This window comes from Poecile atricapillus, chromosome 2, assembly GCF_030490865.1.
Source record: "Poecile atricapillus isolate bPoeAtr1 chromosome 2, bPoeAtr1.hap1, whole genome shotgun sequence".
In the NCBI taxonomy this organism is placed as follows: domain Eukaryota; kingdom Metazoa; phylum Chordata; class Aves; order Passeriformes; family Paridae; genus Poecile; species Poecile atricapillus.
In genome coordinates, this window is record NC_081250.1 from 56,845,224 (window position 1) to 56,870,122 (window position 24,899).

A 24,899-nucleotide genomic window follows, 5' to 3' on the forward strand; every position below is an offset into this window, starting at 1 on the left:
AATGAATCCAAAGCTTACAAAGCTGGGATTATTCCAGTAAGCACCATGAAAAATTAACTGTTGTGAATATGATGGGAGGGGATTCACAAAAGTCTGATTATTTTCCCAGCAGTGTGCAAGATAGACTCGACTTCAGCAACACAGAAAGGGGAAAAAAAAAAAAAAAAAAGAGAGATGATGATGGAATTTAAAATTTCTGGAAAAAAATACCTAATCATAGAATCATATTTGTTCATTCTCATGCAGGCATATATATATTTTCATCCAGTCTCCTGCCTACAAGAATTCAAGCCTTCCTGAGTTGACCACATTCTCCACATCACTGCCCACATTCCAGCTCAGAAGCAATGATTATGCCCACAGTGATCCTTCTCTCTCTGACATTTCACCATGTATTGCCAGCATCTGGGACTTGTTGCTGCAGACACTTCCCGCTGCAGGCATTCCCACGACTCTCTTCTTCGTAAATGGTAATCAGTATTGAACAAGTACTATAAAATAAGAACTACCTCTGTTCATGCATGGAAGAAGGCACTGTTTGGGAAAGTTGGCTTGTCTACTTCTTTTTATAAATTAACCAGCAAATTCAGATCTCAAATGAAAAATGCTGTCTTTTTGGGTATGCTTAAGTAGTACAAAAGGCTTTTCCAGTTGTGACTACTTAACATTTGTTCTTCTGTGCAGCAGAATTTTAAATATACCACAAATCATCATTATTTATATATATTTTAATGAATACAAGCATAGTTCCTCTAGAAGAATTATCACCAGGGCCCTAAGAGTATTCCCACAGCCTATAGCCAAAAATGCCTCACCAGTTTTACTCAGACTTTTCTGAAATCCTTTGCTAAATTCTGTTATATAGGTAAAATAATTATTGATACACATAAAGTAATATGTAGATCTCAAAATCTACATTGACACAGAACAGCCCTTTTAATTCAATGTTTTTGGACACTAATATATTTTTTTAATGGAAACCACATTTTTTTTTTACTAGATACCACTAGATTATACAGTCAAAAAAGGCTTCCCCCCCTGCCTTTTTTGGGCAGAACTTGAAGCACTAGAGTGTACTCAGCAGTTAAAGCTGAAGCCTGCTTTCCAAAATAAATTCAGTTTTAGCCCATACTTCAAAATCTTCTATAAGGCCATTTTCATCTTCAAATTTGGTAAGCATGATTTGTGTCCAGACAATGCCTATTTGACACTTAGGAAAGCTATTCAGAAAAGCCATTCAGTAATCTGGAGTGAACCACACATAAATGTTAATCAATCAGTGATCACTCTTATTAGTGTCTACCTCACAAATGGGTCATTTCTAATGGCTTGATAACAGCCTGGTAGACAGTTGAAGAAAGAAAAAAAACCCAACAAAACAAAGTTTACTCCATTACCACTTTTCCAAGTCAATTTCTTATTTGTGCAGGAGAAAAATAAAAGAAGAAAATAAATGCAACAGTATTTTCTGAAGAGACACTTACTTGTTGGAAGAGATATGTCTAAATTACCTGCTGGTTTTGAAATCACCAGCCTGTTTGTTCCTTATCAGATATTATCCTTGCTGCCCTGATTTATCAATTTATAGGCAGTAATCTCTAGAAAAATTGTTTGTTTTCTTTTTCTTGACATGTGAGGTAGACTTCCAGGAAGGAGCCACAGTACAGCATAAAAAGTCTTGAGAATTAGCTAACTGCAATACTCCATAGAGTTTGATTTAGCAGAGTAATGGAGACACACTAATTGCACTATGAGTTAGCATAGACTTAAAAAGAAGAGTTTCTACAGTGGCAGAAAATACAAAAAGTAATCAAATGCAGTATAGGATGAATAGGAAGTGCCACAGAAAATTACTTGATAGGCTCTGATTGAGGAAAGCTGACCATCTCTAGATGAACATTTGTAAGCTTTTAATTTAGTGATGTGTTTGTGAAGTCATTACAAATTATCCACCATCATGGGAGCCACATTATGCATGAACAAATGTAGAATTATCCAGGTTAGCTATAAAAAGGACGACATTTGCTTCAAACGCTTTCCCTCAATTTCATTCGCTATTATATATGCTGACCTAAAATGACCTTTTGTCTACGTTCTCACTCTTATGATCAATTCTTTCCTTACTTCACATTGAGTGTAATTTTACAAAACTAGAATGATAATTTTTTTTATTCCCGGGGAGTGAAAACCTATGCAACAGTAATATATATTAATTTACTTGGAAATGAAAAAGGATTTTAGCAAGAGTATTTTATACAATCATCATAACTGACACACATGCTTGTCTCCTTCCTAGGATTTGTTAAGTATCCTTTTAGATTCTGTCCTTTTATGAAGGTATATACCAGGAGAAGAAAGCCTAAAACAAATACACTATAAAATGATGAAAAATTAAGCTCTAAATTAAAATAGTTGTTATTTTTCCAGATTTCAGAAATACTTTTCTCTATGGTAACTACACAACAGGTCAAAACAAGAAGTGTCAGTACATATGCCCACAATTCAAGCACCTGAGGCTGATTGGAACAATCCAATACAGTCCTGTATAAAGATGCAGACTTCAGATTTGCAGTATATAAACTCAGGAACCATTTGGAAATTTACTACAAGCATACTAATTATGACAAGAATTGTGACAAAGAATTAGCATACCAAGCACAGTATCCTCTTACCTAAAATATACTATAAATGCATATACCTAAAATAAAATATATACCTAAAATAGACCTACTCTCTGGGGTACTTGCCCATTTATATGTTCCTACAGTACTTAGAGTGTGTAATGTTAACTTTTTCCCTATAAAACTGTCCCCAGACACTTACTTCAGCTTCAGTGTATGCACACATCTTTATTCCCTGATCCTATAGAGTTACAAGCATACTGATTAAGACCACTTTCATTTAAGATAGTTTACTTCCTTAGGTCTCTCCAGGAGATGCCTCTGGATGGCTGTTCAGAACTGGATTTAAACTTATGTGGTGATCTGCCTCAGTGGGATCCTGTGTCTGTGCTGACTTTCCAGGGGAACTGAGGAGACAAGTCTCCTTAAAATTAGCTTTTTTAAATATCCTGCCCCTCAGTGCACAGCAATTTTCACAAAGAAGGGTTACATGCTCTAAGCTCATACTTAAGCTTTCCAGCACCAATTTTCCCATCTTAAACAGTCCACAAAACTTTGTTAATTTTTTATTTTAAAAATACATCATAATTATCTTAATATAAATTAAAAGCATTCTATAGATGCAATATAAACAATTTTTTAGAGTGATTACTTCTAGGAAAATCTAGTTCAATGCTCAGCAAAGAACTGACTGTTCTTGACACAGTTAAGAAACACACAAGCTGATTAAAAATATTATCTACTGATTCTTTGCCTAAGGCTCAGAAACAATGTTTTTCAGTTCAGTATCTTTGAGCTTGAACTGGCGGAAAGAGACACTTCAGTAATGTTGAAATATGCAAAGTAAAAACTGTTAAATGCTAAGAAGGCAATCAGGGAAGGATACTAAATTAAAATGGAAAAAAATAAAAATAGACTCAGCCTGACAAAGCCTGGAGGTATACATAACTGTAAGTGGAAGGAACAAGGAGATGGTGTATACCAGTCTACCTAATAGATGAGATACCAAAAGTGGCATGAAGAAATAAGAACTTTAATTCAGAATATCAAAACCCTCTCCTAGAGATGTCCTTTGAAAAGCACCTAAAATTATTTCATCCTTGTCAGCTTGTAAATGAAAAGTCTTAGAAGCCCAAGATGCAGAAAGATGGATGCTGAAAGGGAAATATCTGAATCTCTAGAGACAAATAATTAATTCTGCATGTAGCTTAGATGCATGAAGTGTGTGAGTAAAAAATATCTACCAAAGAAAAAAGCAATTAGAGAAAATAGAAACTTTTCTAAAAATCAAACCTGTTTCATTAAAATTCAGGATGCTGTAGAACTGCCTCCTCTTTTCTATTAAGATGACATATTACAATTAAAATATTTGGGACATGCCTAAACTGCCTCAAAACATAATAGAACTTTGACCATGACAGCATAATGCAAATGATTATATCGCATTAAAATCTGTCACTCTTACAAATAAGCTGAAGAGCGACAAAGTGAAAGCCAGCTGTAGTATCAAAGGTTGATTGCAAGACATCTGAAGACCTCATTCAAAGATCAGTTGCTTGAAGCATTTATTGGAGCATCTACTGATGTAATGCAGAATGTCTGTCAGCAGGGCCAAATCTTAGGACTGCACAAAGCTACTCTTGTTTAATGGAAGGAAACCAAAGAACTTCATAATAGCAGCCAGAACTAAGTAAACTAAGTCTGAGCAGCAGATAAAATGCAGTAGAAATGAATCCTTTTGAGTTGAACTATTCATGGACCTTATGAGAAACTTCACCAACTCTGTGTTCAGGAAGGTGGCTTGTAATTGTTGTGTCCCAAGGGAATCCTTGCATGGAGAAACTTACCCAAAATACTCGTATCAGGGTGCCTAAAGGCAGTGACATTACAAAACTAGTAACCAGACATACAAATGAACCCTGAGGCATTCGTGTGTGGATTCTCTGATGTCTGTCTAGGATGAAGTCACACTCCTGCAAGGATACTAATAATGACACTCTTTTTGTTTATATTTTTGAAACTCACATTCCTTCAAAGTGATTGAAGCTGGCCTTAGGGCTCAAAAGTTACTGAGGAGACTGCAAAATCCTGTATGATTACTGAGGACTGTTCCTTGAAGAAACCAAATTGTAATACTGTGAAAAATGAAATGTAAATCATGCCAACATTTTCAGGGAGCATCTGAAAAATGCTCTTTGTCATATAGTTTAGTTTTAGTAGTACTGCAAGGAGCAGGGCTTTTGATTTGATGATCTCTATGGGTTCCTGCCAGCTCAATATATTTTATGATTTTAAGTACTGTATTCTGATCAACTCTTCCCTAGCACTCTTCTCAAAGACTCGGTGATTTGCAAGGTAAAATAACTTGTGCAAGGTAAGTTTTTAAAAAACATACTTCCTCTAGAGATGAATAGACATGAAAGAACATGATAAAAGTACCAATTATTTTTAGGAGGGAGTAGTAAGATCAGGATTTTTTTTTCCCCCTCTCTACTAACTGAAGGCTGAAGTACATTTTCAAAGGAATTGAATGACTTTATATTGAAATTTAAGGCTCACTTTCAGAATTCCCTGTCATGAGTTGTAACTATAGCTGAAGCTTTTTTATTTAAAAAAAAACGTTGTAGCATTTCAGAGAGTAAAACTTTGTGCCTTACCAAAAAAACCAAAAAAAAAAAACAAACCACCAAAAACCCACAAAACAAAAATCGTCTAAAGACAGAACATATGGAAAGAGAGAAATAACTGATATAAAAAGCAAAAACCAGCTTCTAAATGTGAGAAGGACAAATTTTAGCAGAACTGTACTGTCAAAAAGCAAAGACTCATTATTTCTACAATGTGTCAATATGCCCAAATGCCAAGATTCAGCTTGAGGCTCCCAGTAAATACATGCTGCCTTATACTTATTACACTTTCTACAGTGGTGACAGGGATTCTTTTAAAGCATTATATTTTTAAGACAGGGCAATTGTTTCAAGAATAGTAGTCATAAACTGCACCTTCCAGTTGACATTGCTTCCCGAGAAACAGCAGCACACAGCAGGAACACTCACAGATTTGCACTTTACTAAACACAGGGATCCTAACTATCACTGTTAATACTCTTTAAAGTCTCTGCAATTTCCTCCTTAATCATTCTGAATACTCAAGCACAGCACAGTTTTAAAATCAGCCCTGTCCTCTGTTTTGACCTAATAATGAATACCTAGAAGCTGCTTTAACCAAGAGATCAGAATTCTTCTGCAAAACTGTAATTCTCAGCAGAAGACACAGCTACAAGTCTCCCTGAATCACATCACAAGGCACTAAGGAAAGTTTGTACATCTGTCCTTTATCACACCTCAGTGAAGCACAGTCTGAACTAGAAGTACCCCTAAGTAGCAAATATTCCTCACATAGCTGAAAGAAACCGTAAGATGTCTTTTTTGGTTATTGTTTTTGGGTTTTTTTGGTTTTGGTTTTTTTATTATTATTATTATTTTTATTGTTTTTTATTTTTATTTTTTAATTTGAAAAAGAATCCTTTCAGGCTGAATAGAAAAACTAAGGCTTTTTGCGCAGAGTCTGAAAACAAAATAGCTAGACAGTAAAGGAGCATAATTTATGTGGAAGAGTTCCTTCTCAGCAATGAAGGTTTTAAGGACTGCTGGCAAATAAGATAGATTTTATGAAGTTCTGCTTTGTTCAGGGGGAAAACACATTTTCAGCATCTTGTTAAATGTAATTTGAAACAAGATGTGTGACTTTTTCTGGCACAGCAATTCCTCTCATTTCCCATCAAATGGTTCTTGTCAAATACGGCTGCTTGGAGTTATAGGCAAGGAACATTTCTGTCATTTTCTCTTCCTTGGGGAATCTAGTACAATATAAGTGCAACACCAAAAACATAGGTACCAATGATGATATGGATCCTATTTTGCCTACAATAACCTCCCTCTGAAAAGCTACCATCATTTCTGTTTTAAGGAGTGTTCTCTCTGAGGAATGAATTTTACTCTCTAGCTTCCTATTATCACAGAAAATTTTATACCAGACTGTCAATATTCATATTTTCCATTGTTCTGAATCTTTTTTCAATGAAAGATAAAAATGTAAATATTGAAAAGTTTTCTCTATTTTGTACAAACAAAACCAATGAAGAATACTGATGGACTGCATGAAGGGGGAAGAAAAGTATATTTTAAAATGGTACTTAGGCTTCTTTCCTAAACAATTTAAAAATATTGTTTTTCCTCTAGAATAAAAGACTTAAGCTTTAGAAATTCATGACATGTGGGGCTACATCAGTCTATTACAGATTTCTAACATGTGTAACTCATGCATTATTTTTCAGAAGGAAATGTATATTAAATTGAAATATCAGGGTTGTACTTACTGTAGCTAATTCATCAAATTTTCCAAAAAGCTCATTCAGCAGCTTCACCAACTCTTGGGCAGTGCACTGTGATGCCAAACTAGTGAACCCCACAATGTCTGCAAACAAAATACTGTAAAGAAAGAAAGAGACACAGATAAATCAGCAGAGAACATATCTTCACATTCTTGTTACTCTCTTTCATAGCACAAATGTGACCCAAAGCACTAACTCCATTAAGTCCTGAAATATTATCAATAAAGTGCTAGTTGTAAAAAAAATGGAAAAGATTCAGAAAAATAGGCATCAGTCTCGTGCTGTGAGCTGTTGTAGAGAACTCTCAGACACTTTCAATGGCTACAAACGTACCTGGGAGATGAGGCAAAGCACCTCATTCATATGAGCACTGTAGGAGCATAGTGAACAATTCATTCTCTTTGCAGCAAGGACCTCCTCAGCTAAATTGGCTTCAGAGGCAGTTTTGTACTGATAGAGTTCCACAGCCAAACAGATAAACCTTGCATGAGGTTTACTATGTACTGAAGGAGAGGGGTTAATAATTTAAGTACAGAAGCTCTGTGATGTGGTCTTACTGTAGCTCCCTGTGAGGAGCTAAATCTGCAATGTCAAGCCAGTACTCTCTTCACTGTGCTGCCTACCTCAGGTAAGTGTCCAGCTTTCATCAGTATTATCAAGGTTTTAATGTCCACCAGTTTAATCTGCTTTAACAATCCCTGCTAGTCAGTGTTGATCAAGGGAGATAATTGAAATAAGTGCAGGTACCATTGTGTCTGAGAGAATAAAAATTCTTGTGTAAATCACAAAACTGAAGAGTATGGTGCTGTGATCCTTTCAACTCATTAGATTCCTTCTGTTGGTAGAAGCACAGAATCAGCTGCAGGAACACACTGCATTTTTCTCCAAGATCCAGACTAGAAATGTCAACTAATTTATGAAAGCACTAATAAACCATCCCAAGACATATAGCCTAGGAATACTTGACATAGTGTATAACTTAGGTTGCTAAGTGTAAATTGAATTAAACATTATGTACTCCCATTCACCTCAACAAAGCTTCACTCTTTAGATAAAAAAGCAATGCTAGAAAGGCAGGTCTAACAAGTCTACTGTTTTTCATCCTTCATAAGCAAGTCTCAATGCTCCTAATATGTTACAAAAAATGGTAAATGCAGCTCCTGACTCAGACCCTGCTTCTATAACTTCATTTAATCCAGTTGTTTAAATCCCTTGTCCACCACAGCAGATAAATAGCATATCCCAGCTCAAAACCAGCTCATCCAAAGTTCAATCACTTTGGTCTACAAACAAAGCCTCTACATTGTCATGTCAATCTTTGGGGCAGTGTCTCCACTCAGTACTCCTTGGAGCATGCATTATGAAAACATTGCTCAAGATGGCCCTCTCTCAAGGAAAAAAATAGTTATTATATTCCCGTGCTGTTTAAACATAACAAAAAGGCTTCCTACAATAAAAAAAAAGTTAGCGTTTAGTTAATTTTACTGATTCACATCTCTGCTATCATAAAAATGAACCAGTCAGGTTATGGTTCAAGTAAAATGCATTAACAGAGTTCAATAACACCAGCAAAGTGACCTGCATATTTACCCTGAAAGATCTACTTAATCTCTTAATTCTTTATTGACATCCTTGTTGTTTGATGGCCCTAGATTGGTCTTTCTGGAAATTCAAGTTTCCTAAATTCCTTGAAGATTTTCAAAAGCACTTAAATGTATATCAGTGTCTTTCATACATTTTGGTTTAAGGATGTTTTTCTTTATGACCTAAATTCACATCAGAACTTATACGGTTTAAAAAGACACAGAGGGAAAAATACAACAATTACAATTGTTGCAATCCAGTTTGTCATATAGTTTCCTAGTTTTAAGTCAATACTATCAATATGGAGGGGAAGTGTGGATGTCACTTCATAATAATAGCTTCTGAGAGCCTCTCTGCCATTTACATCTCATATATTCTACATATTTTACATTTTGATTGGTTTTATTTTTCTATTTCTGTTTTAAATATGGCAGTGCACTTTTTTTTTTTCACTGTCTAGCTGCACATACAGTAGCAGTCATATTTACAGCAGCACTATCAATGCCCACTTGCGACAAAAAACACCATGGGGTGGGGAGTGGGTTAGGCCTTTAGGGTAATAACAATGTTATCTTTTTACCTAGGTCTTTAGCAATGAGGAACATCTGTATACACAGAAACCAGAGATGTTCTGTGTTTGTGAAAAATATGTCTTGACAGTTAACAGAGCAACCATTATAATACTGGCATGTATGCATACATCAAAACCTCTCTATTAGTGAATCATAGAAAATAGGAAACAGGTTCCTGCATAATCATTCAGTTAAGAAGATGGGTACCTTAGTAGGTCAGTATGAGATTCTTGCTAATCCTTTAAACATTTAAAGAATAATTATTCCTCAGCACTTGATTAAAAACACTGGTAACTGTACAAAAATGTGAAGTCCATAAAAGCACCCACAATACAGAACTGAAAATGCCATTGAAAATCTAGGTAAAATATGTAATTATTATATGCTGAGAGACTGATGTTCTGTTATGCTTATGAAGTTTTTAATACTGCAGTTAACTACATGCATACATTTTAAAGCTAATGGAATAAGTTAGGTAATATGATTATTGTTACACTTCCTTTTTTTTACAAAATTCCAAAGTCTTTTAATACAATATTCTTAAAATATGCAAAGTCTAACTCTCATGTCTGGACATGGCACAGATGGAGAAATGCTGTGAGTAGAAGTTCTGCCTTTTAGTAATGAAAAATCTCCTCTATTTTACCACCATGAAATGTTGCAATCACAGTAACTGCTGCACTTTGTTTGAACGTAGGCTGAAATGCCAGTGACCAAACCTGGCTTTGCAGTGACAATGGTAGGAAACAGCCAGTGGAGGAGCAGGGCATTTCCATAGCCAAAGTGCAACTGGCACTGCAAGCCTGCTGCTTCGATGATGGCAATGCTGAGGAGAGTGACCCCCCCACACATGCACACACACAGCTCTACTATTCTAAAACATAGCATTGAAACTCAACAGCTGGTTCATTTTATTTTAGCTGGTGAACTGACCAATATTATCTTTTCTACTTCTTCACCCATCTGTGTCCATCTATAGCCTCTTCCCATACAAGTACTACAAGTATTCTTGGGCAGCATCAACATGTACTCTCATTGTACAACATCTAAAAGAAATTAGAGCAGCATCTTAGTCTGTGATGTGGAGTCAAATTACCCAACCAAGTTGCAATAAACTTTTTTCCCTCTTATGTTCTGCTCAAGTTTTTGGAAAGTAAAGGACAAGTAGGCCTTTATGAGGAGATAGCAGAGTCAGTCACAGGGAATGAGAACAGAAAAGAGATCTGAGTTCTTGTTAAGGCCGTGAAATTATAATGGTACTAAAGAGAGAAATTATAAGATATATGCTGTCAGAATTCCCATCATAAACCTGAACTGTTTCCAGGGCCAAATATATTCAAATATTCTCAAAGTTCAAGTCCCCACATCGGCACTGAAATTCCGTTTCGTCTGTTTTGGATATATTATTGATACAAAAGTACTGAAACCTTTAAATTTAAGCCATGTCTAAAATATTCATAAAAGTTAAAACAAAGTAGGTACAGGAGTGACATCAGCATTAAAGCACATTAATCACTCCTGCAGATACACTCATTCAAGAGCAGAGTAGTCTTGCTTCACAGTAAATCAACCTGTAATTGCTATGGAGGTTCACATCCTTGGAGAGGATTAAACTGGAGCAAACTAGGGCTACATTATTTATGCATGAAAGACTCCTCATAATGGTATGGTATACAAATGAACACTTTATAATGATTGCCAAGTAATTTTATTTTTAAAAATGTTGGCATATATAGAAACAAGAAGTGAGAAGCTACCAATTAACAATTGTTTCTCTAAATGATCACTGAAGGATGTAACTGTCTCTTTTTTAATTACACACAATTGATTATTTTATTCCACAGAATTAATAATGCCATTGGGCACTTTGGTGAGAAACAAAAAAAACCCCCAAAACCCTCCAATCTCCTTTAAACTACAACTATTAACGAAAGAAGAGAAATGAAAGTGGAAAGAAATTGGAAACAAAGGACACATGTTACTTCTGCCTGCTCAGCAGCATATCTCGCACATGATTCAAGCACTGTCCTTCCCTACAAGCAATGTGAATGTGTCTCTTAGGAAGGCTGAGTAGCTATTGCAGTGCTGCTTCATTGCCCAGGGGCTCAGCAATGCTCCACGATCTTGCATGGCACAGAGATGAGACTGACTAGACTGTAGTTCTCCAGATTTTCTGCTTTCCCTTTTCTAAAAATGAGGGTTAGTTCCCTATTTCCAGTCTGTAGGGACTTTACCTCACTGCCATGACTTTTCAAATATGATAGTGACTTAGCAACTTCATCTGCCAGTTCCCTCAAAGCTCACAGATTCATTTACTCAGATCCCATGGACTTGTGCACATTCAGGCTCCTTAGATGGTCTTGGGCCCGATCCTCCCCTGCAGTGGGCTCAAGGTGATCATTCTGTCAGCCCTGCATTTTTCTTTTTTGACCAGGGCAGCATGGCTGGAGCACTTGCTGTTAAAGATTGAGGTGTAGAAGTTGTTGAGAACCTCAGCCTTTTTGTCCAGGGTAGCCATGTTTCCTATTTCCTATTAGAGAGAGTCCAAATGATAACTAGGGATACCTAGTATTTCTTTTGCTTCCAACATATCTATAGAAGCCCTTTCTGTTATCCTCAATATCCACAGCCGGACTCAATTCTATCAGGGCCCTGGCTTCCCTAACCTTGTCCCTAACTTCCTGTACAATTCCCCTGTTTCCTTCCCAGGCCACCTGTTCTCATTTCAGCTTCCTGAAAGCTTCTTTTTTTTTGTTCTGGTGTTGCTCAGCAGCTCCTTACCCATCCATGATGGCCTCCTAGCATTTTTGCCTGATTTCCCCCTTGTTGGATGCATTGTTCCTGAGCTTGGTAGAGGTGATACTTGAAATTCAGCCAGCATTCTTGGGCCTCTCTGCCATCCAGGGCTCTACCCCATGGTTCTGTACTGAGAAGTCCTTGAAGAGGCCAAAGTCTGCCAGGGAAGTGAGCTTTCTGAGTACCCTCTTCACTGCCCTGAGGTTCTTGAAACCCCCTGTTTTGTGATCATTGCAGCCAAGGCTGCATTGATACTGCATTCCCTACCAGCTCCTCCCTCTTGGTGAGTACACGGTCCAGTATGGCACCTTCTTGTTGGTTCCTCAATTGCTTGTGTACAGAAATTGTTGTTAACAAAGTGAGGAACCTCGGGGATTATGTCCTGCTGTGCTCTCCTTCCAACAGATATCAGCGTGGTTGAAACCTCCTATGAGGACCAGGGCTGGAGAGCATGAGTCTGCCTATAGAGGGCTTCATCCACACCATCCTCTTGACTGGGTGGCCTGTAGCAGACCCCCACTATAACATCCCCTTTCCCTGTCCTCCCCCTACTCTTCACCTACAAGCTCTTGGCTGGATCCTCATTCTTCCTTCCTCAGTCAGAGTTCCATACACTCCAGCTGGTTATTGGCACAGGAGCTACATCCCCATCTCATGTTCCTTGCCTGTCCTTCCTAAAAAGCCTAAAGCCTTTCATTTAAAAGCTCTAGTCACAGAAGCCATCCCCACCACATCTCCATGATGCCCATGGTATCACATCCACCCTGGCCTGTGGACATACGTCTATAGTTCCTCTTGTTTTTTTGCCATACTACGTGAATTTGCGTAGAGGCATCTGAGCCAGTACCCAGATCACTGGATGGAGTATATGGAATGCCTTCACACTGCTCCAGGCATCCATTAGAGGTGCTGACACCTGAATGTCAGGACTGGGAGGGATAGGTGCCCCCCTCCCTGAATAATCTAATTTAAAGCTTCCTGCACTAGTCTGGCAAATCCCTGACCCAAGATGGTTTTTCTCTTTGTCAGATGAACCCCATCATCCCCTATTAAACCACGCCTGGCAAACTGAGTCCTGTGGTCTGAGTAAGCAAAACCATGATTTACCAATCATACCATGATTTTATCAGTAAATTCACAGGATTAAAAAGTTTAGTTAATCTGGTAAAAACTGAGATCACTTTGGTTTTTTAGACAGACAAGTTGTCAGCAATCATAAAGTGCAACAGCACATTAATATTCTAATTATATCCCAGGTGGAAAAATAATCAGTTGTTGAGCAGAACTTTCTCAAACTTCTGCTGTACACTTGACTTTAAAGCCTGTGTGATGCCATCATGTTTCAGGAGCAGTGCAGTCTTGGGTTAGAGACTTGCTTGCTCCTATTGCTGCCTGCTTGCTTACAAAAACTGAGAGAACATGTTCTGTATGCTACTGAAGTGCAAGAGAGCAGCAGAGCAAGACTAGTTAGAAATATTTCCTTCTGATTGCTTTATTTGAGATGATGCAAGGCACACTTTTTTCACTGGTTTTCTCCCTCAAGGTAGAATGGTTACTCTTTCTGTGACTTAAAATCTCCATTACTTCTCTAACACCTTCTGCTATTATTATAGGTAATAGCCACAATAACCACTTGTTGATGCAGCTACACATGGATTAGTATTGCCTTTCTTCCTCTGCACAACCACAGCAAGGATGAAAGTTTACTCTCCAGTCTTACTGCTTTTACTCTCATCTAGTAAAATAAGTGAAAAACTACTTGAGTTTTTAGGTTTTATTTGTGTAATAGTATTTAGTTATAATTTTTTAAATCAAATTTTAATTTATACCTAGAGTTTAGCTTAAATACTTCCTGCTAAAAACATGGCCTGTTTTGCATAATCACTTTCTACATTTTATAGGAAAATTAGTTTATTTTTGACAGATAGCAACACATTTTTTTTCATTAAAAATATTTTATACACAAATAGCTTGCTTTACTTATCAATAAAACAAAATGATCTTAAAATAATCATAACCCAAACATTTTGATATATGCATAATCTGAAGACTGGGATTATGCAACTGCAAAAAAATCAACAATATTACAAATAAATTTCTTCAGAACTTTAGTTTTCTATATATAATTTCTTGTTGCAGTGTGCCTGTCCCTCTGGTCTTAAGATACTTCCTTCTTTCTTAATGAAATGAATGTGTATTTCTGAAAATGTAACTTTAAAAAAAAAATATTGTAGAGACAATTCTTTTAAGTAAAGTGCTACAAGGGATTCCAGCTACAGTTACTTATGAAGGGCTCCTGCTAAACACAGAAAACACATATAAAACTAAAACATAAACTGAACTAAAATTGACATAAATTTTGTACGACTGCATTCCCCACAGACTACTGCAACAGAACATATATGATAGTGTCGTGCCACCCCATGACAGATAGATAACGTGTAAATGCAGATTTGTAAGCACTGAAATGCAGTGTTTTTGTTTTGACTGTTCATTTCACTTCTTATTTACTAATGACACAGACAGGGAGTTAGTGCACCATCTGCAAGTTTGTGAATGACACCTAGTTATGTGGTGTGGTTGACAACACAGGAGGGCAGGGATGCCATCCAAAGGCACCTGGATGGGCTAGAGGTGTGGGCCTGTGTGAGCCCCATGAAGTTCAACAAGGCCATGGGCAAGGCCCTGCACCTGGGTTGGGGCAATCCAAACATGGATACAAATTGAGGCATAAATAGATTAAGACCAGCACTGTAGAAGAGGGCTTGTGGGTATTGATGGATGAAATATTGGACATGTGTCAGTGCTGTATGCTTGTGGCCCAAAAAGCCAAATGTATCCTGTTACACATAAAAGGAAATGTGGCCAACAGGATTCTGTTCCTCTCATGAGACCCCACCTGGATTTTCAGCACAGGAAAGACATGGACTTTGTTAGAGTGTGGTCGTTCAGCCTGGAGAAGAAAGAGCTCCAGCTAGCAGCCTTCCAGAGCCTAAAGGGGGTCTCCAACAGAGCTGGAGATGCACTTCTTATCAGGGCCTCTACTGATAGGACAAGTGGGAATGGTTTTAAACTAAAACTGGGTAGATTTAGATTAGATGCAAGGAAGAAATTCTTCACTATGAGGGTGGAAGAGATTTCACAGAGAAGCTGTGGATACCTTATCTCTGGAAATACTCAAGCTTGGGCTGGTCAGGCTTTTGAGAAAACTTATGCAGTGAAAGATGAATGTGATTCAGACGCAGAGACTTAGATTAGATGATCTTTAAAGGCTCTGTCCTACTCAAACCATTCTATGATTTCATTATTCAAATGTTTAATGGAAGTTTCCTAAAGACTTTTTTTTAAAGCTACCTGGACTATTTGGTTCAAAACACCAACAGCTATTTCTAACTTGTTCTGGTATATAAATTTAGAACAAAAGCCAAGCAGCAGTATAGTGAACAAGTTGAGGAAAGGAAACAGTATTAATAGACATTTCTCTGTCACAGAGACCTGCTGGCTCAGCACTGGCATACAAGTTACATGCAACATTATCTCATACGCCTTGACAATCTGAAACCTTTCTGTGTTAACAAGCCCAGAGTTATCACTCCAGGACCTTCTGTATTCCTGTTTTATCCCCCCGTGATCCCTGCAGGCAGGCATAGCCAGCACCTATGCAGTGACTGCAGCCGTCCTGCACCACAGCAGGAAGCAGCTGCACCTGCTAGAACTGAGAGCAGAAAGCCTGTGGCTTGGTTTAAGAGATTAAAGCTGCTTCCCAAGTGTGAGTATTGACAGAGCAACTCTTTTCTATGTCACTCTATGGGGCATTCAGAAGAAGAAATCCTGCCAAGTTACACAAGAGATTTGACAGCTTGTAGGTAGTAAATGTTCACTTTTAACAGTACTCGTTCATGTGCTTTGTGCACTTGAATAGTCCTGCTGTTTTCAATAGAGCCACTTGTATAAACAAGTACTCTGCAAAATAAGGAGGGGTTGTATGCTCTGTTTTTTATCTTCATTTGAGGCCCTTGTTTAATTAAAGTACAACTTACATTTTAAGTGCTTTAATGACATATGGCATATGTTGCTTCAGAAAGGAACTTGTAGGACCCTTTTTGCCTCAAAGGTCAAACATAAGGGAAGTTTATTAATAAATTTATGTATGACTCACTTCAAAAAAGTGTTCTCTACAATTAAAGAGGACTGTTAAAAAACAGTTTTTTTAATTTGTTAATAAACAAAGGGAGGCTGTATTTTTTACTGTCAAATTTTGCACTGACATTTGGTGAGGAGGGAAGAAGCCACTCATGGAAATGATTTTTCTGAGAGAAGCTGCTAAGAGCCTCCTCTGTGCCTAGCTAAAACCAATAGCTGGCTAGCTCTGAGAATTGACAACCTATTAAACCATTAGAAGATGGCACTGCCTCTGTGAGATTCACATTTGAAAAACAATCACGTGGGAAATCGCTCTCTTGGCTCATGGCTTTTGCAGAGGTAGCTGTGTGCCCATGTGGCCCAGACGAGATTTTCTGCCCCTGAGGGGTGGTGAGCGGGCTGCTGAGCCCCTCACTGGGGAGTTCACCAGGCCTCATCCCAGTGGGCAGCTGGGGCCCCTTCCCAGTGGGGCTGGGCCCCTTCCTGGCAGAGCCCACAGGTCCTTTTTCCAGCGGCACAGCTGGGCCATGCCAGCTGGAGGCTCTATTGGCACTGGGAGCAGCCCCGAGGCCAGAAGTGGCCAGAGGCCAAAAGTAGCCACTGGTGGCCTGGTCTGAGAGCAGACTGGGTCTGAAACATTGGCATGACCGGGACAGCAGCGGATGCCCGTGGCTGCTTTGGCAATGGCTCACAATGAACTTTGTTTGTTTAGCTGCTTTTAGCCAGCGGTGCTGCAGACAGAAGGACAAAAGCAGCAGCAGCAGCAGCTTTCCTTGTTTCCCGCACTTCACATAAAGAAAAGTGCTCAGTGGAGCTGGTGGCCGGCAAAGCTCACATGGTGTTGGCAGAGACCCCGTGAGGAACAGCGAGAGGCATGGGGAGCGATCTCCCCAATGCACAGCCTGGATGAGAGCAACCTTTCAGCACTGCAGAACTCTATAAAAACTGTTTAAATTGATAAAGTTTGAGAACAAATGAACCTATGAGCACCAATTCTCTCCCACCTCAGGAAAAGGAAAGGATGAAGGCACATAAGGAAAACAACATGGGACACTGAGGTCAATAAAGGCGTTAAATTCTAGTTAGGAGGGGATTAAGGAGATGCCTTGGGCTGAAATCCTCTATGTAAGGCTATGGTAAAGATATATTTTTGATGTATCAGACTTCATTTTTTTCCCTGCAATTCATGAAGTGCATGGGGGGATGCAGCATTCACCCACAGCCCATGAGAAAAGGGCACTCGTGCTGGAGCGTGTGGATGCTGAAAAGCTGTAATCCAGTGAAAAGCTTGAGCAGAGACAGAGATGAGAAACTTTACCCCATGGATAGAAGAAGAAAAGCCTCTATTGCCAGAGATAGAAGAGAACTTCTGTTTTTTTTATGCTAGAACACCTCATCCTTGAAATGGTATCCCATAAGTTGACATGGCCCATGAAAGCAGCTTTGGGAAAGCTGCAAGGCATGGGAGGGACTTTCACACTGCAAACATTTTCCTTTCCCAGGGAGCTGATTCACTGTGACATTGAAGCCACGGGAGAACTGTTTCTTGTGAAGTCTCCAGGACATGGCGAGAGAAACTCCTCCCCCTAAGAGATTGCAGGGGTGGTAACTGAAAATCCCAGGTTTTGTCTCTGTGTTGCCTGTGGGAAAGAAAAGAAGTTGTGGGAAAGGAAGGAGAGGTGTTCTAAAAGTTTTATTCCGATTCTTATTATTCTTTTAGTTATGTTAATGATGTTTTCTTTATACCTTTTAAGTTTTGAGCCTGCTTTGCCTTCCTACTAATTCATATCTCACAGCAGGAAATGAGTAAATAATTCTCATAAGTGCACTAGCAATTTTTGCCACCCACATTATTTAGTACATTGGCCAAGAAACTCAAATTAGCAAACCTAAACCACTACATTTACATAATGATAATTTACAAGAAGTAGTTTACTGTGAAGTCTTACAAGTTCCGAAAGACTACATATACCCGTTCACAGGCATCATGATCACAGTTTTTTTTAAACATTGGAATGGGTAAGTTAAATTAAAAAATTATTTATTATGATGGCCTTTACTCTGATTAGTTGTTCTGATGTTTTCTGAAAGATAGGACAGACTAGAAATATTTGCTCATAAATATCTGCAGATTGCGCTCTGGCTTCAGATTAACTCTCAAGAACCTCTAAAATGCCAGAAGGAATCTTTTTATTAGTAGCTTTGAAATCAGGCAGTGTGTTTCCTAAAATTAATATCTCTTCTTACAAAGCATCCAGTTCTATTTCATGCTTGTAAAATTAAGGCTAAATGAAACTGCTGTACCAGAAGCCAAAGAAATTTTTAGCTGTTCAATGTTCACTTTGTTTTTATTTCTTCAACTCTGAGAACATTGTTCATTCACAGAATGAAGCAAGAAGCTGTGCATTAATATAGGAAGCCAGCCATATCCTTATCCATCCATGAGTTGAAACAGTTTCATGAATATCCCATGTCCATTCCAAAAGAGACAAACAACAAAATGTGTTGAGGTTTCCATACAGGGCATATATTTGAGCTGAAACTCAATTTGAAATTTTCTTAATTGAATTATGGGTCCATGGATTCAGCCAGGACTAGTGAGTTTTTGCAATTGACACTCTACCTACATATGTGATCTGTAAATTTCTCAGCCCTGTAGGAATATGGAAACAAGGAATTATGAATCTTAAATTTCTTAATCTAATCTTAGAAAAAACATGTTTCCTTCATGTTACAAAACATATTTCTGAGCACCACAGAAGGTCTGTTGGATGACTTGACATCTGGTTCCCGCATCTTTCATGGTGTCCTTGTCTGGGACTACCCCAGTAAAATAATACTTGTACTGAGTTGTAACAGCTTGTGAACTATATACAGATTATTTCATTCTGATAAACCACAGATATTATATTAGTTGCAATTATTTTAGTTTCCTGATTTTTTAGTTTATTGTCCTCAATGGGCTAATGCTGTATTGGATGTGTACTTACATATCTTGTTTTGCAAAATGCATTTGCATTAGGTTATTTATCTCCACTTAAAATACATGCCCTCTTTTCTTACTGCACAGCAATTCTGTTCAAAAACTTTACAAGGCAGCAGATGTACTGCAGATCTGGGAAGAGCTGATCAAAGCATGACACATTCCCTTCCAGAGGCACAGTGAGTTGCAAGCAGTCATTCAACAACTATTGGGTAGTTGGTAAAATATTCACCAACTAATTGATAAACCAGGGCTGTTGTCATGTTTATCTGAAATATGTCAGTACTTTTTCTCAGTCCATCAATCACTTCCTACAGAAGTATATGTATCTACACTGTAATGTGCTTTTCTGGGAGGAGGTAAAGAAGGTAGCTGTGTGAATGTCATATTTTTCACGTGTACGATTAAATATTCTTTGTCCTTTTTTCAGGCAGCTATTTAGAAAACTGAAACTGATTCTTTCTGATACTTATGACAGTATTTTTTTTTTTTTGCTGTTGGTTTTTCAACAGATAAGGAATAGAAAAATGATGTAGTTTACTAATTGCATGCCTGCCTCCTTCAGACTCTTTTCTGAAGAATTATGCTCTGATACTTCCAGGTATTTGCAGGGAGAAAAAGAAAGCATAGCAAGAGGAAAAGTAAAAGAGCAGCTCATATTCTATTTTCCACTGTGTAGCTCTGGAGTTAAAAAACCCCTGGAATATAGAATTATAGAGGGGTTTTCTGTTGGTTTGTTTTAATAGCAGCACTTTACAGAATGCTTGAGGTGAAGAGGACAATTCACAAGAATATAGGAATGGTCTCTAAGGTTTACCTGTTATAGCACTGGACTGACACTTCCCAGAAGAAAAAAAAAAAGTTGTTTTCATCTCTTTAAGAAAGTAAAGCAAGCATTTATTATTGGCACTGAGCACCAGCAGCCCTGCCAAAGGGATGCTGTAGTGCTGTTCTTCACACTGGTGTCAGGGTGGCACCTGCTGGGAGTTCCCCTTCATCCTTCAGATCTACAGAGCCACAAAAACTCCAGAGTGAAACTCTGGCCTACTGGCACGTGCTAGCCACAGATTGCTGGGTATTTATTGGACACTATTTCACACCCTTTTTTTTTTTTTTTTTTTACATTATTATAATTATAGAGTATTTGCATTACTGAAATAAAAGGCAATAGTTTCTTATAAGTACAGATGGTGAAGGGAGTCTGTTATTTTCAGTTCTCTTCCCTGAAGATCTTACCTGTGACATTAAAGTGATCCCATCTTACTTGAGCTTCATTTGCCCAAAAAGTACCTTCTTAATGTCAGAGAATTAATTCACCTTTCCAGACAGGATGTTTGGATTAAAAAACTTATGAACTCCGCATCAAAGCAGTGAATAAGCCACAGAAGTTTTAGTAGTTATGTGAAAAAAACATGTCACGTAGAAAAAAAGACTACTCCCGAGGCTACATTTCAAAGATGTTAGCAAAAGAGAGGACTCAGAAGCACTCTAATCAACTGCAAAGCAATGCTGTCTGAGATGACTATACACAGTGTAACAAATGCAGAGACTTGTGTCACATACAAGATATAAATATACTAATCATGATATAATTATCAGTGTTACCTTGACCCTGAATATAAGGGCAGCCAACAGTGTTTCATAGCACTGTGAGGACATAATTTTTAGACACAATTTTTATAAGTATATTAAAGAATCTGATCACTAAATGGTCAAAGTAGAAGACACCCAAGCACCAAAACCTGGCATACCTGAGACCTGATTAGCAAAACTGACTGCAAATAGAGAGACAGGTTATCATTCAAAGATGGAAGTCTGGCAAGAAAAAGAAAAAAGTTCAAGCAGTTCTGGTGAGGAGTTGGTGAGGAATGCAACAGAATAAAACCATATGACATAAACAAGGAAAAGTGAAGGAGTAAGACAGCTCACTTAGATTTTGAATGTGTCCTTCAGGAGCTCTCAAGTCAGATTTTGAGAACCATCAGATACTGTAAACCACATCGCCATTTTCAGCATCGGCTCTGGGGTAGTGTGCGCTTAAAACCAACTTTAAAATGATTATTAAAGTTTTGTATGCAAGCTGATGAGATGAATATTATGCAACATTTAGCCATTAACATGGAGTAAACTACTAGTTTTTAATTCAGTAATGTCAAATTTTACAGCGTAAAACTGACCTAATTTGGCAGTCTTCTTAATACTCCCATCACAGACACCTCTGATTTCCATAGTGACAGAAATGCTTTTAGTTGCAACAACCTAGTCACTAGGAAGTGGTCTTTGCATATATTAAAGCCAGCTCAATGGGAGGTAGACTAAATCTTGAGAGAAGAAACTTAGCAGTGAATGAGGGAGAGGAGGAGGTGCTGAAATTTATTTCTTTGGTACATGAGTACACCATGCAAATCAAGGCAGCTCTGTGGCATCACTTCCTAACACTGCACCTTGTTTAGTAAAAGGGTGACACCACTTGAACTTCTTTGATGCTGTTTTTGATGTGGAAGCAAGGCACTTGGCAGTAGTGTGATAAAACACAGACAAGGTCTTTACTGAATTTGTTCTGGAGGCAAAGAAGAATAACAAATGAGAATGTGCTTCAAGAAAAAGCAATATAAATGACAGCACTTGCACACAGTCAACTACTGAACAAGAGCATGTAGAACTGAGCCTGAGTCAATAATCTCTGGGAGGTAATGCTCATGTGATGTGGACAAATACACATTTCATTAAGCTTACATCACACCTTCTTTCTGTGTTTCCATGCTATTACCCAGGAAAATTTATTAATTTAGAAGTAATTCATCTTACTATCAGAAAAATATAAATGTGTAAAAACTACCATGCAGAATAAATACCCAAAACCAATGACTAGTCATTTGGGAAAAGTTGTCAGTCTCCCAGCACTACTATTCTAAGACATTTATTAATTATCTCCTGAGAATATTATTAAATCACCCTAGTGCACCCATTCTTCTACTCTGTATAAATTATAAATCTTCACTATATTGCATGTTTTTTTTCTCTAAAACCTGACTGCAATTATACATCACTGTCCTTATACTAAATATTCTTAGTTCATTAGTTATTTCACGGGCTACTTCAATCCTACCTAACATTGTCATGCCTTTGAATGTAAATCTTGTGGAAAATCCTTTCAGGAGGCTTCAGGAAGTCTTCCTTCATTTCCATCGCAACATTCCTGGGCAAAAGGCTCATCAAGAGACGTTCCTAAATGAAAACATAAACAATATCAGTTTTGTGGTATAGTGTGTGACAATTTTTCAAAAATTTTAAACTAGCAAACTGTGCAGACTAGCTTTGGAGCAAGCTGCAGGCCCCATGGCCTGCCAGGCCTGCCTGAGAGCTAGCCTGGGAAATTCATGGGATGATTCCAAACAATCCTCAAAGACAGAAAACAGCCTGCAGGTGCTGTTTGTCTGTTCCCATGTTTTACTTGCAGGAGAAGGTCAGGGGGTGGTGAACCCCACTGACCAATGATGGTAATGTAGCACTTTACTAACCAATAAGAGTTTCCTTTCTGTACTTTCCATGAACTAGTCTATATAACATGGCTGTAGCAATAAACTAGAGATTCTCTCCTGTTCTGACTCCCTTGAGAGTCCGTGTCGTTCTTTCTGCCTTTCCTAATTAGGACGACAGCAAACTGGACAATCTGCTCGTAATCTGCTTCTTTAAAATGTCTGCTGCATAAATAATATGAACCACTTGTCTCAAATTCCTTCAAACTGTGTGAGGGTCTTTTTTTAAGTCTTCTGCACTAAAAGAAAACAAACCCCAAAACAAAGCAAAAATAAAAAACAAGCCAAACCAAAAGCCCCAAACCCCCCCAAAGAAAAAAAACAGAAAAAACAAACTGACACAGAAAAAGCCAGCTTCAAGAGCATATAGTTCTCTATATTTTTCATTAACATCAGAGTTCTAATAATAACGACTTACTTTATTCTTAGCAGCATTTATCTGTCTGGGAAAGACTTCCCAGGATCATTTGCTACCCTTTTGTGTGTCTTGTTTCTTCCTGGATATAATGAAAGAGTTACATTACAAGGACTATGACAGCTGGTTACTAAGCAGTGAGAGTGGATGATGGATTTATCCACTCTCAAATTCAGTGGAACAGTAAGCACAGTTTTAATGGCATCTTAGCCAGTGTGGCAGTGTCTTTAATGAACTGCATCAGTACAAAACCCTGGCTAAACATGTCTTCTTGCTATAGTCACACAGAAATTTTTAGCATGGGTCACTGACCTGCATAAAAAGGGTCTCTAATACTATGGATCTTGTCAGTATTGACTATAAAGCCCCATGTCGTTTTTCCTCATATTCTGGCCCATTCACAAGTGCCACCTGGAAAATCTGCAGCTGCTGTCCTTAGGTGTTGTAAGGTATCTTTAGGTACCTACACAAGTTGTGTTTTCACCCAGAAAATGCTTTCCCTTTAAAATGCATTTCCAAGTCTATCCGTCAGACCCGCTAGTTTCATCCATGGCAAGAATCTGAATGAATTCATATAACCACATCCAATCTGATTCAGGAATCTGTTTCCAGACAACAACGGATGAGTCTAGAGCAAAGAAGGAGTACCCTTGGTGGAACAGGATTAGGTCAGTGAATAATTAAACAAACTGGATAGATGTAAGTCCATGGTGCCTGACAGGACACATCCACAAGCTCACTGAGTGAGCTGTCAGACATTACTGTAAGGCCACTCCAAACAAAGTGACTGGGAGAAGTGACATAAGACTGCAGAAAGAAAATGTCACTTCTCCGGCCAAGAAGGGCAAGAAGGAGGACACAGGGAACTGCAGGCCAGTCGGTTTGGGCCATGTTGGGTCCTGAAAATGTGAACATCTCATCCTGGAAAGGTTAGACCAGATGACTTCCAGAGTGCCCCTTCCTGACTCAACTATTCTGTGATTCTGTTATCTCACAGTCGAGACCCACTGTAATGGCAGCTGCAAGATGTCACAGAAGTGCATATTTTGGGCCAACAACATCCTCCTTTTCTTTAATTCATATTAAATAAATAAGGAGAAAAAAATTAGCACTGAGAAGAGGGTATCTGCAAGTGCTTTTGTATTGCTAACATGCACATATTCATCAGATAAAGCTATCAAATAATACTCAAAATTTATTCATAGGGTTTTTTATTTTAACAGTTTCTTCTGAAAGACACATTAAAAGAAAGAAAAAGTAAAACTTTGCAGAGCTGTCCTGGTGAATTTTAGACTAAAATTTTGTCATATGTTTGTGGTGGCCACATTGTCTTGAGACTAAGGATCATTAGCTAACTCTATTTCCTACTCTTACATATATGTAGCAGGACATTCTGCCCTGCCAAAGAAGAGCTTATCTGCTCTGTCCATCAGCTGGTGCATAGCTCTGGACATTCTCCCCCCCCCCACTCGAACTGGTGAGATAACCCAGGCTGGACAGATGTCCAGCAGTGAGTTATCTCTGGCACCAGGGAGGTGAGATCTCCAGCTGACAATAAGCATCTTGTCTTGAAAGCAAGATGTAGAGAGATAAGCTAGGAATTCCTAACTGAGAGACACATTACTAACTATAAAAGCTACACAAATTTTCAAGCAGGTAGAAGCCTCCTACACACACCCTGGAAATGTGCAGGACTTCTCCCACAAGTTCAGATGCAAATTCTGAGGTTATTTTCCAGGAAATTGAGAGGAAGGATCCTATGTGTGCCCCATCAGCGACTGGATGGTAAACTACATCGAATCCTAATCTATACTACTTTTTCACTAGCTGTAATATTAGGTACCTCAGTTGTG

General features: G+C 38.3%; 1 protein-coding gene across 1 annotated transcript in view; it reads right to left on the reverse strand.

Annotated features, from left to right (window-relative positions):
- Positions 1-24,899, reverse strand: part of ADCY1 (adenylate cyclase 1) — a 139,488-nt gene that overhangs the window by 56,423 nt on the left and 58,166 nt on the right. The window contains exons 3-4 of the mRNA XM_058832517.1: positions 22,202-22,320; positions 7,000-7,111 (exon numbers count right to left, since the gene is read on the reverse strand). Coding sequence (XP_058688500.1) covers positions 7,000-7,111; positions 22,202-22,320 — 231 coding nt within the window. The remainder of the gene's footprint in view (positions 1-6,999; positions 7,112-22,201; positions 22,321-24,899) is intronic.